This window comes from Poecile atricapillus, chromosome W, assembly GCF_030490865.1.
Source record: "Poecile atricapillus isolate bPoeAtr1 chromosome W, bPoeAtr1.hap1, whole genome shotgun sequence".
Classification (NCBI taxonomy): Eukaryota; Metazoa; Chordata; class Aves; order Passeriformes; family Paridae; genus Poecile; species Poecile atricapillus.
Window position 1 is genome coordinate 30,550,587 of NC_081288.1, and position 13,447 is coordinate 30,564,033.

The 13,447-nt window shown below is 36.2% G+C and overlaps 1 protein-coding gene across 2 annotated transcripts in view; it reads left to right on the forward strand.

Annotated features, from left to right (window-relative positions):
• LOC131591713 (ankyrin repeat and sterile alpha motif domain-containing protein 1B-like) overlaps positions 1-13,447 on the forward strand; it is a 407,097-nt gene that overhangs the window by 54,655 nt on the left and 338,995 nt on the right. The window contains exons 1-5 of one of the 2 annotated variants that reach the window (XM_058862674.1): positions 2,244-2,378; positions 5,586-5,700; positions 5,886-5,890; positions 10,133-10,208; positions 12,369-12,470. In XM_058862674.1, coding sequence (XP_058718657.1) covers positions 2,244-2,378; positions 5,586-5,700; positions 5,886-5,890; positions 10,133-10,208; positions 12,369-12,470 — 433 coding nt within the window. Of the gene's footprint in view, positions 1-2,081; positions 2,379-5,585; positions 5,701-5,885; positions 5,891-10,132; positions 10,209-12,368; positions 12,471-13,447 lie in introns of those variants that run through there. The other variant, XM_058862673.1, reaches the window with a different exon arrangement.

Below are 13,447 nucleotides of genomic sequence, written 5' to 3' on the forward strand. Positions count from 1 at the left end.
ACCTCTCCGAACCTCTCCGAACCTCTCCTCTCCGAACCTCTCCGAACCTCTCCTCTCCGAACCTCTCCTCTCCGAACCTCTCCCCTCCGAACCTCCCCTCCCCTCCCCTCCCCTCCCCTCCCCTCCCCTCCCCTCCCCTCCCCTCCCCTCCCCTCCCCTCCCCTCCCCTCCCCTCCCCTCCCCTCCCCTCCCCTCCCCTCCCCTCCCCTCCCCTCCCCTCCCCTCCCCTCCCCTCCCCTCCCCTCCCCTCCAAACCAAACCAAACCAAACCAAACCAAACCAAACCAAACCAAACCAAACCAAACCAAACCAAACCAAACCAAACCAAGTTTCAGGTAGTTGATAAAACATTGCAGCAATATAGTATTGTGACAGTATATATATTTTAATCTGAATTTCTGGTCTTTATAACAAAGAAAGCCCACATGGTAGTCTGAATAATGCACAATGATCTAAATACTTACCAGTCATCAAACCATGTCTGCCCGTGGAAGCTTCTCACTTTCCACCTGGATGTTCTCCAGCCTCTGTGTTGCAGTTTAGCAGGAAACACATTCCAGTCTCTCAGGTCTTGTGTGGTGCTGCAGACACCCCATGAGTTTGACTGCAGCATTGATTTACCTGAATGTATTGATCTGTCTCTTCTCTTTCCCAAGTTCATCTGAGTCGTCTTAGATTGCAAGAGATGAAAATGACAGCAATGCTGTTAAAACCACAAACCCAAGATTTGAGTTCTGGGTTACAGAATTAGAAACATCATTAATAAAAAATAGATCTTCCCTTTTCCTCCTTTCTAGTTTTTACTGTGCAACATGTATATTCTTATCCTAGCTAGCTTTTGAGTAAGAGTCCAAAGCCTAATTTCTCTGAATCTCTGACTCTTTCTGTCTTTCAAAAGACAATTGTTTTTTTCTGTTTTCAGTTCTCTGTCCCCTGAACTTTCTTCAGCTGACTCCATGAGAAATAGAACTACGGGTTCAGATTTATCACTTTTCGTTCCTTTAGAATGATATCTCTACCCTTCTTTAGTATCTTTCCTGAATTTACATTAAATTATTTATAATAATAATTTAAAATAAATAAAATAAGCACATTAGCTTCTTGGTTTTGTACTTTTACATTAGTAAACTGTCACAACATTTTATAAATAATTTATCAGAAGAGGCATTCAATGTACATACTTCTACAATTTATAGAGTCTGGTGTATTTTAAAGCTTTGTAAAGTCTACATGTAATATATTAATAATATAGATGACATATAGAATTCAGAGAGCTTGATAAACTATTTCTTTCCTCTTTGCCTGAAGTTGTTTGTCTCTTTGGCACCGCAGGTATACAGACATGACTGGAAGAAAACAATTTAAAAATATGATCCTTATTCTCAATACTTATTATTAAGTTTATTGAGTAATGTTTTTGGAAACGCTTGGAGGTGGGGTCATTGTTTTACAAAGCAAAAACCTGTTCAGTCCACAGCATACACATACTCACATGCCTTAGAACACATACATAATTCTAATTATGTGATTCTAAGTCTTTCTACAGGTGCTATTTTGTCTTGCGAGTTTTTATTGTTGTCTGGATAGTAACTTTGTATAGTGATACGTGAAACTAACTTGTGCCTGATACATTTGCATTGCACAATTTTTCTCTGTAATTCTATTTCTCTAATAACAAACAGCTATGGTACAAAACCAGCAAAAGCAAGAAGAGAGACTTCACTGTCAGAGTATTTTTAAGAGAAGGACTCAATCATAATTTCAGGAACAGCTGAATCAAGGAAGGTTACAGATTTTGGCATATCATGAGTTACAAGGTTTTGAGGGACATGTTAAAATGGATTGGGAGCAATGTAGACTCATAGGGAACTCATCTGCTTGAGAGCCACAAGCTGAAGTATTAATGTGTTATTATTAAAATTTCAGTGGAGTAATTCTGAAGCATTTAACATACATTACCATACATTATACTACAAAACCTGCCTCTGTAGTGATCTCATGGAGGCAATTTATAGTTACTGAGCATTTCTATTGTGGATTAAACATGAATTTCTGAAGCTTTTGGGTTTTTTTTTTAACAGAACAATGAAAATGAAACAGCACTGCATTGTGCAGCTCAGTACGGTCATTCAGAAGTTGTTGCTGTTCTGCTAGAAGAGCTGACAGACCCCACAATACGAAACAACAAACTGGAAACACCTCTGGATCTGGCAGCACTTTATGGACGTCTGCGCGTTGTAAAAATGATCATCAAAGCATATCCAAATCTGATGAACTGTAATACAAGAAAACACACCCCTTTGCATCTTGCTGCTCGTAATGGCCACAAAGCTGTCGTACAGGTGCTTCTGGAGGCTGGAATGGATGTCAGCTGCCAAGTTAGTGTGTAATTCCTTCCTTCCTTCCTTCCTTCCTTCCTTCCTTCCTTCCTTCCTTCCTTCCTTCCTTCCTTCCTTCCTTCCTTCCTTCCTTCCTTCCTTCCTTCCTTCCTTCCTTCCTTCCTTCCTTCCTTCCTTCCTTCCTTCCTTCCTTCCTTCCTTCCTTCCTTCCTTCCTTCCTTCCTTCCTTCCTTCCTTCCTTCCTTCCTTCCTTCCTTCCTTCCTTCCTTCCTTCCTTCCTTCCTTCCTTCCTTCCTTCCTTCCTTCCTTCCTTCCTTCCTTCCTTCCTTCCTTCCTTCCTTCCTTCCTTCCTTCCTTCCTTCCTTCCCTCCTTCCCTCCTTCCCTCCTTCCCTCCTTCCCTCCTTCCCTCCTTCCCTCCTTCCCTCCTTCCCTCCTTCCCTCCTTCCCTCCTTCCCTCCTTCCCTCCTTCCCTCCTTCCCTCCTTCCCTCCTTCCCTCCCTCCCTCCCTCCCTCCCTCCCTCCCTTCCCCTTTTTTTTTTTTCTTTAACATACACTTGCATTTACTTTGTTGGAAATGCTGCAAGGTGACAACTCAAACAATGTGTTAAAAGAAAGATACATATCTTCAAAGCTGAGTGCATGTTTTAATGGTGTCTTGAGACATGTAGATACACAAAGCATGTCAACCATTCCTGTAACTGTATATAAATATATTTTCTGCAGCAGTGGCTGTAAAGGTCATAAGCTGATTATCTAAAGCTATGGCCATTCGTCATCACAGCAATCTAAAACAGTTTTTCACTGAGAGCTCATTTTCCTCTAATTATTCCATTCTAAACTCAAGTTGGTAAGTAGTAACAATTTTGATTTTCTGAATTTCTAAACACTTGTTTTATAGATCTAAAAGAAAATTCTATAGCAGTACACTCTTGCAGCTACTGACTCCAACCTGTCAACTGTTTGGTGTGTCTAGTTTTATGCACTCTAAGTTATAGTGACATTAAAGGGGTAACTTTAAATAAAATAGACGTAGATGGGAAGAGACACAAGGTACAGAAGCAGTGAATTTTTTGTTCAGTTCTTTGTACTGGAAGGTGTTCATGCCTTTTAACTACAGAGTGCTGGATTCTTTTATGTGTTCCGAAATGTTACCTCAACCTTATGATTTCTCTTGATTTGGCTGATAGCACTATGTTTGTTGCAGAGTGGATATAATCTTCATATATGAAGTCACTTCCTTTCTGTGTCTCTCTTGTTGTATAAAATATGCTTTGAATTAAGTTATTTCAAGTTTATATCTGTTTTCAGATAAAGCAAGCAACCAACCAAACGTAATTACATCTACGTTAGAGTCACATTCAGACATTCTCTCCCACTTAGCAGTTGGATAGAGCCTGCTGGTAAAAACACTGAAGTTATGGGTTCAGTCCCTGTATGGGCCATTCACTCAAGAGTTGGATTTGATCCTTCTGGGTCACTTCCAGCTCAAAAGATTCTGTCAATCTGTGAACAAATCTTGCAAACTTTGTCAAAACTTTAATTAAAATTTATATCCATTTCAAGCCTTAGGTGCATTTAATCAAACTCCTTTATACAGAAAATTCCCTTTTATATAGAAAGATTGGACCTGGATTCCATACACTTTTATTTCTGGATTCTTCATCAAGATCATGTTTTTTGAGAAACAGAAGAAAAAGAAAAAGAGAGAATTTTTTTGAGAAAAAGAATGTGAAGTGGAGAAGAAAAGACAGATTAAAAAACACCAAAACAACAAAGCAAATCAAAAATATTAGTGTATTTTAAGATCAAAAGTGGACATTCATAAGTGTCTTCCAACAGAAAATGTGGTAAAATTGTTTTACTACTTTTATTATCTCTTGCATGTTTTGAATTAGTGTTGCTACTTGCTTCAAACAATTTTAAAGTGAAACACTTCTGTGTGATTTGTCTGCTTGTGAATTTTCCACTCATCAAGCTTTCAATTTAATTTGATTTTGATTTTCTTTACTAGAGAGACACTTGCAAAGGTTAATGTAAGCAGCTAATTTTTTTATCTTTCTTTTACTATTGCTACATCTTCAGTATTCTAGAAAAGTTTAATGCTACAGCAACATAGAACTTTCAAATGCATGTTTCTGAACGTAAATTTCACTTATATCTCTAGCAAGTGAATGAGGAAAAATTCAGAAACTGATGCCTGAACTGATATTTAAGAAATAGAATAATTGAAGGAAAATAGTCTCTGTCACAGCAACTTCCAAACTGATGGTTACATGAGGGCAAAATATTACACAATGTTTTTATGAAATGTGTTCTTCCTCTTATGTAATCTAGATAATTTTAGCACTGCTGTGAATTCTCCTAAGCCATTTTTATCTATAGTTATACTAAAAGTTTTTCACTGGTCTTTAAAAAATACAGTGGCTGCATTTTTTTTTTTTTTTCAATTTTTAAGAAATGAAAGGTTCTTTTAATAATAGTGATCTCTTTGACATCTACACTAAAATTATTTGGCTTACTTTTTTAAAAACTTAATTTTATTCTAATTGCTTTTAATTGATATATATTCTTGGATTTTTTTTTTTTTTGGACATTATAAAGAGGCAGGGTGATTTTTATTTTTTTTTTGCTTTGCACTAGGTTATCTTGTTCCTTCTGCTTTTGTCCTATTTGACATAAGGAAATATCATTTATTTATTTTCTTGCTGGAATACATATTTTCTATCAATATGTTCCTTTTCATTTAGCATCTTAGCATATTGGTAATTTGGCTCTGTACCTACTGTTAACTTATTACTGCTATAGCCTCTGAAAAATTCTGTTGATAATTACTGGCAGCTTATTGAATTGAGGAGAACACAAATTATCAGCCTGTCACTTAAAACTAAACTCAGCTATTTTGTTATTAATTAAATTGATCTGCATCGCTGATCGAGAAAGAACATTTTACAAAGTAATATTTTATGTGGTAAACAATTTTGTACACATTCAAATGTGTTAAATAAATTCAATTTATCACCAGTAAAGACCTCTCAGAATGTTTAGCAATGATAATATGAGTACCCTGTCTTGTATCACTCTGTAATTTTAAAGATGTATTTGTTTAAATGGGAGGTTTACTTTAGCCATCTTATCTTTCTCTTCTGTACTCCCTGAGCACTTTTAATCACAGCAAAAATTTGGGCGAATAAAAGACAGCATTTAATTTTTTATTTAATTAATCAAATATTTTATTAATTTTCCAGGTTTATCCACTATCCTTCAATCCAGAGTTATTTAGGAGAGGGCAACCCAAATCTGCTCCATCTCTTTATGCTTTGAAGTTTTCATTTAAATTGAAACATATGAAAAATAAGCAGGATTTGATTGAATGATAGATTTTGGGCCTTCAGTAAATCAAGATCCTACACAGTTCAGTATGTTTCATGTAAACAGTAGTTTAATAATTAAAAATACCCTAAAATCTTGGCCCCTTCTGTTTATCCAGCTTTCATCTATCCCTATTTGCCTTCCCTGTCTGTTCCAATAATGATGGCAATTTCCACTGCTTGTCACTGGTAGTTCTGCAAAAAGCTGTGCCGCTTCCTTTTTGCTCCCACTGTATATGGAGGAAATTCCATTAATAAATTTGCAAAGCTACCATTCTGTCCTTCAGATTCTGTGTGAAATCCATGTCAGAACTGTAGCAAACTGCCTATGAATAAGGACTAGACAAATGACCTAATTACAAGCTCTTACATATTTACATGATTAAAAGAAAATGTGTAATTATTAAAACCCTTGGTGCTTCTCTGTGAGGCTGCAAATTGTACACCAAGGTGATTTGGGTATTCTGGTATGCTTATTGATGATGTCCTTCTGTCCTAGCTTAGTTTATGTGTCCACCTGTGACATTGTACCTGTACTTAGTAGTAAACAGGGGCAGGGACTGTTTTATTACATGTTTAGCACAATTTGTGCTCTGGTTCTTTGTATCTCATATACAGAAAACTTATGCCAGAGAATCAGTATATTATCCATTGATGCAAACTCAAGCAGACTTTAGCTCACTTTGTTCATGAAAAATTGACTTTCCAAATATAATGGTAATGTTTACTTTGCCAGGAAAATATGATCCAAGGCAATGAAAGCTTCAGGAAGTAAAGCAGTGAAAATTGTCTATAAATCTTAAGCTAACTTGCTGTAGTATAGAGAAGAAGAATATATTAGTGCACAAGTACACTGTTATAAGTGAAAAAGATCTACCTAAAAGTTCTAGCACATCTTAAATAATATATAGAAATTATTTTCAACTATATTTTTTATCCTTGTGAATTGTGTAAATGTTCTATTGCACAAGAGAAAAACATTCTGAACTTACTTCTACATTCAAGTAGTAAGCTACATGTACATTTACAAAGAGAGATGTATCTACTGAGCCAGTCAGAACTTCTCTTGGCCCTGTTCATCCTGAGGTTCAGCATTCCCTCTAAGTTAAAGCAGAGTTTGGTAACTGAACTCTGGTAACAAGGACGTTTTTGCCTTCTGGATAGTTTTTGGGTCGAGGGATCTGATTCACTTGTTAGTTATTCGTTATTACCATGAAATCCTGCCTAGGGCTTTTAAAATTTGTGTCATCATTCATCTCCATGACACCTTATGCAGGATTATACGTCTGCATCTTACAAGTGTGCTTTCTCCATATTCTCAGGTTTATTTTAGTGCAGTTTCATGGTAATATTTCCCCTCTTGTTCAGAAAAACACTTTTATAGTGTACAGATCCTAGCACTGTTTATATGGTGTGCCTTTTAAATTCCTCTTTTGAACAAATTGTTCATAATATATATCTTATTTCTGGGATGTGACATTCATTACTATTGTCTCATAGCTCAGAGTTACAAAGCATAGACTGCCCTAGAATACAAGGCAGTGGGAATGTCTGTAAAGAGTTTTAGGATCATGTTCTGATATGACAGGAAATACCATCTAGGAAGAAAGTAAGTATATAAGGGAAAAAAATGGCATTTAAGGTTGGATTCCTCTCCCAGCTCTAGGAATTACATGTGTAAAGGTGGCTTAAATTCCTATACTCCCTTTATGCATAGCAGAGCTATCTTCTGGTTCTTAAATTGCCCCCAGATAGATTTTTTGCCTTATACATCTACAGGAAGTTTCTCTTCTCATATTAGTTTTAATTCAATTTCTTACAAGATGTGTGCTTTCATCAAGGAAAATATTGCTTACCTTTCCTACAGTGGGGAATTTTGATGAATGGAAAGACTGCTGCCCATGCCAATTATCATATCAGGATCTTTTTCACCCTTTAGCTGGGCAATCTGAGGATAGATCCTGTTCCTTGTCCTCAAAGCTGTTGATTCAGTATGCCAGAACATTGATCTTTCTCAGTCTCAGATCATGGTACAACAATAGAAAGTTGTTGTCACTGATGTAGTCCATTTTTTTCATTAAACAAGGTTCCTTATTAGTACAGAATTATATATACAATTTTAATCAAGGTGCAACTGATTTTCATCTCTGCAATTCAATCTCATAGAAATAAAATTTAGTGCTCTGGCTTCTTCTAACAATTGAACCTCTGTGAATTTCACTGTTGTATACATCACTAATTCTTACCCCTGACAGAATCAGAGCATGGTTGAGGTTGGAATAGAACTCTGGAGGTCTTCAGGTCCAACTCCCCGTTTTCAAGCAGAATCAGAATAAGTTGCCCAAGACTGTGTCCAAACAACTTTTGAATATCTTCAGGGACTGAGAACCTACAACTCTCCTGGACAACTTGTACCAGTACCAGGGCTGAGTTACCTGCAAAGCAAAAGAAATTCTTATGTTTGAAAGAACCTATTGTGTTTCAGTTTTCCCCCATTATCTCTTCTGTCACTGGACACGACCAAACCTGGCTTAGCCTTTACACCCTCCCTTCAGATATTTGTACACAGTGATGAGATACTCTGTAAGCCTTCATTTGTCTAAGCTAAACTGTCCCAGCTCCCTCTTCCTTTACTCATAGAAGAGATGCTCCAGTCCCTTAGCAATTTTAATGTCTCTCTCTAGTAGCTCCATCTCTGTCTTGTGCTGGGAAGTCCAGAACTGAACAGAGCATTTCAGGTGTGGATCCACCAGTAGTGATCAGAAGGGGAGCCACCTCCCTTGACCTGCTGTCGACACTCCTTGATGACAGAGAGCTCCATCTTAGTAGTGCCAGGTCCACCCAATAGTCATGCCAGTAAGTGGTCAGTCCAAAGGAAGTGCCATATCACACCAAGAGAATAATAGATTGCTGATGTCAAGCCTGTTTCAGTTATCAGAACTATAACTATTTGTGACTTTTCTGAGAATTTTTCTCATTCCCAGAAATTTCCAAGCTGCACATTAATCTCTGTGTGTACCTTTGTGGTTGCACCGTCATTGCAGAGTTATCCCATTTTGAAGTCAATTGCACTAACTGGAAGTATCCTGAAGATATTGTTTGAGTAAAAGATTCTGAATCCACCTCTAAGTAAATCTGAATATTTAGTCTTATTGTTCCAAATAAACCTGGGAATGTTCAACTGGATTGTTTCTGAAAATGGAAATATTAGAAGTTATTTTGAGATATGTGTTTTGTATGTATATTCTCTTACTGACTTCCTTCTGCTCTCTGTTACACTGTTAGTATAAGTGGTATGTAGGATATAGATGGGCATGCTCTACTTTATATCTCCATGTACTAAGCATTGGTGGGACATATGTACACTTACAGTGGGCTCACATCCCATATAAGGATCTCTGATTAATTCTAAGTATTCTGTCATTGCATTGCTGTAACTCTGATGCAACTAATAATGAATTAGTATTTTATTTCAGAATAGGTTTTTGTATGTGTGTGTCTTTAAGGTCTTTCCACCATAGTAAGTATGACTTGATAAAGTATATAAAAAAAACAAATTCAAGCAGTAAAACCTTTAACATTTTCCACAAATAATTTCAAAATCTAATTTACTATCAAAACCAAAAGAGGTAAGTCAGATACTCAGTGAGATCTAGTAGTGCTCTAGCTAACGCTTAATGCTATTGGATGGAAAGCTATTTTGTTCAGATTTTTCAGTAACAGCAGTAAGAAATGTAGCTTGTTAAGAGAGATAGTGGGTTTTTTTAGTACTGTAAATTTTATTTGAGCAAAAGTCTGCTCACAAAGAATTTTGTGTCAAAACTGCAAAATCAAAGTCACAGGCATCTAAGGTAGAATTTAAATGGCATAAGCACGGGCATCAAAAGCTGTTGGGGGTGCCCTAGGGTATTCAAGGCATCTGTATGAGGCAGATGTGAGGCAGATCAAATGTGAACATCAAGTGGACCAGCAGCTGGACACCAGAATATCCTAGGACATCTCTCACAGTATAACTGAATTGACCCAGGGTATGATCAGTTTCACATTAAAACATCTAATTGTAGATGTCCACATGTAAACTGTCTGACCCTGCTGAAGAGCTGTGTTCCACTGATGGTACTGAGTAGATTTTCACTGCCTGTAATAGGAGTTTTACATAAACCCAGGCTTGTTAACAGGGAGCTGTATTACATTCCTATTATATTTTCTTATATACTTATTAATTTTATTATAAAACTGACAGCATTTTTGTTTTTGTCCTGAATAATAATAAAAAATCTTGTATTCTAGTATTTATTCTTGCCCATTCAGTGTTTTTTATGTGTAGTTAAAATAGAAGGGAAAAAATAAATACTTATTTTCCGAGTGTATTCTTTACAGAAAGATTAATTGATATTTTAAATGTCACAATATTTCTTTTCTAGACAGAAAAAGGGAGTGCCCTGCATGAAGCAGCCCTATTTGGAAAGGTGGAGGTAGTACGCATTTTGCTTGAAACAGGTAAATTTGATTTACAGGAAACACTGAACAAATACCCCTAATTTTCCCAATCTGGTGTATGCCTCCTTAAGTTTTGGTTATACGAATTACTTTTATCTTTATCAGCCTTTTCAAATCTAATCACATGTACTTCTCATTAAAACAGTGTTCTTTTAAAACAAGAAATTGCTATACACAGAGAACAAAGGTGATGTTCAGACTCAGAAATTCCATATATGACTCAGTGTATGCCACTGTATTCTGAAAATAAATGTATTATGAGAACAAAATGGCTACATAAAATTTTGTTTTTCTCTCTGAAAGGCAGCCAAGAATATTCTTTGATGTAGAGACCTCAGGATTCATGTTCACATTTATTTCCTTCAGTTAGCTATTCCTAGCCAACATACCATTCTGCCTGCTTCTTCATTTCCTGGATAAACTGAGTGCCTTGAAGAAAAGGGAAGGCACTGTGTCTCTGAGAATTGCATTTTGTCCTGAAAGAAAAGAAGAACAGGGATATAAAGTCCAAACAACCCATCTACTGCATAATAAGTTTCAGAACTGTTGTAGGTAAATTACTCATCTAGATAACTCTCTTCTCAGATAAATTGTAAGACCAATGAGAATGAAAGTACTTAAGAAATAGTAGTAGATTCATGTACTTCCATTACATTGAGGGATCTCATTGGTCTTTATTATCAGTTCTTGTGGTGTTACTCATACATTGCAAGAAAAGGTTTATCCTAATCACAGCTCTTCAGCTGAATCTCAACTAGTGTATCCCTGGTCTCAGGCCTGTTTTCAGAAAAAAAAAAGGCCCTTCCAAGTTTCTTTTCTGTCTGGATGAAAAAGAAGGAGGCTGAAAGGGATCTTCACCTGCCCTAAAAAAGGCAGGGCCCTTTTTTTTCCTAAAAAAGGAAGGACTGGAGAACATCACACAAACACAGGAAGTCCTTTAGACCACAGAAAAGGCTCACCTTTATCAGATTAATGTGTTACAGCCTCTATCAGCGTACAATTGTCAAGACAGTGGAGTAGAATCTTCACTGTGAACTCCTTCAACCCCAAATGCTCTGCACTTCTTGCAACACTCCCCACCTTCTGCCTTTTATACCTAACAATCCCCTTTTTTCTAGTTCTTCAAAAAGAGTCAGAAGATGTTATAGGTAGCTACTACAAAGGAAAGATGTGAGCTGGTATGTCTGGCCTCTGAAAGTCAACTGCCACTGCTAAATAGCCCAGTAATATTTTGGTTTTTTTCAGAGAGAAAATTTTGTGTTTCTCACAAAACAAATTAGGAAACTGTCCATTGGATTAGGAAATTACCGTAATTGCAGCCTTTTCTGTTGGACGCTTTCAGAGTGTCCTTTTAAATCCTGCTTTCTCTATTTTTCTCTGTTTAGTGTCCTGAGAAGAATTTCACTTTGTTTGCTAAGACATTTAATATCTTTACTTTTTATGAAAGCACATCTAAGCGGAAAAACAACTTGAGTATTTTATCATAAGGCAAAATTTCCAAGGAAACTCCTACAAGGCAAAGGTAGAGAGTCAAGTACCACGCACAACAGGTTCTGATTCAGGGCAATGCTCAAACTTAATTCACAGTTTAAAGCAAGCCATTACTTTGTTAACAGTATGGACAGTGTGTGAGGAAATCCCGTGGCTGTTCATAATGCCTGTATACTACACACGGATATTTCAGTCTATTCATGGCATGAATTTTGAAAATGTTGCCATGAAGTACAACTTTATTAACATACAGATAAAAATATTTTCAGTCTTGCTCTCAAAACACATACTTGTACTATGGACTAGAAAGTTCCCAATGAATTTGGAGTTTGGAGAGAAATGTAGGAGAAACATTCAAATAATTTATTGATTTTACAAAATATCCTTTCCAGTATGGCTCTCTGTTCCTTAGGAACAATCTGTTAAAATAATCTCAAATTTGGTTACTTTATATCCCCATATTCTATGGAAACATAAAAAACATCCATGTCAGCATGTGAATTTTAGGCTACTCAAGCTTTAAACTGAAATGTATTCTGTACTTCAGCTGTAATGCAGTTGTAAAACCACTTGGTTTGAATTTGTCAGATAGTTCAGTGTGATACAACACATTTATAATCTGAAGCATTTAGGGTTAAATATTCCACCACAGATCCATTTCTTTTTCAGGAATTGATACCAACATAAAGGACAGTTTGGGTAGAACAGTTTTGGATATACTTAAAGAACATCCATCTCAGCAGTCTCTCCAAATTGCAGCTCTACTTCAAGGTAAGCCACATTCAATAATACATTTGTTAGAGAAAATAGAGAAATATGGTTGTATATAGTAATTTCTACTCTTAACATGTTTCTTTACATAAAGGAGCAGTCTTTTGATTTAAAAAGACTAGTTGAACAAAAATAAATTGTCTAATATCTGAATTTCAGACTAAAGCCTTTCTTTTTTTGAGGATCACTGACATTAGCATGGCGTGTCACTTATACTTAGTCTTTTTACATTCTTCATTACACCATAGCATACTGTAATATTTCAATAGCAGTTCCATTAAATTGTAATGATAACCTAAAATTGAAATGCTTGATTTGTTCATAAATAGCAACTAAATGACTGAAAGATGATGACAATTTCTCAATTTCATTATATTTTGCTCAATTTTCTTAAATTTAAAAAAAACAACAACAACATAAAATAAACAACACCAAAACCAAAAAAATCAGGCAGTATTTCTTTTTATTATAGGAGAAATAATACAATTTTTCGTACATGCATTTGTTCTCATTCCCTGTCGTACTTTTACGGTGTCAGGTTGATGGAAGTTCATTGTTTACTTCAATCTTATGCTCTAGAAGATGGCAGTAAAGTGATGAAACATGAGATAGAACATAACTTAGTGTTAAGCATAATTTCTTCTCTTCTGTGCAATTTGTTCCCTGCATTTTCAGATTAGCCTTTCACTAAGTGCGTTTGACAGAGGAGGTCCTTGCAGGTATCAGTGCTGCATCTTCATCTCTATTGATTATTCCCACCATTAAATAAGCCATTTTAATCAGTTCAGTGTTGGTTCTACACATGAACTAGCTCATGCTACAGGCTCCCTCATATCTGTATTTTATAAGAATATTTCCTAGAGAAAATGAGGTCATGTGGCCATACTGTGTCCTTTCTTTCCTGAATAATTTCCAAACTAGTTGAACAGCTTCTGTGAAGTTTTCCAGTAAGATGATGGACTGGAAACACAAAGCTT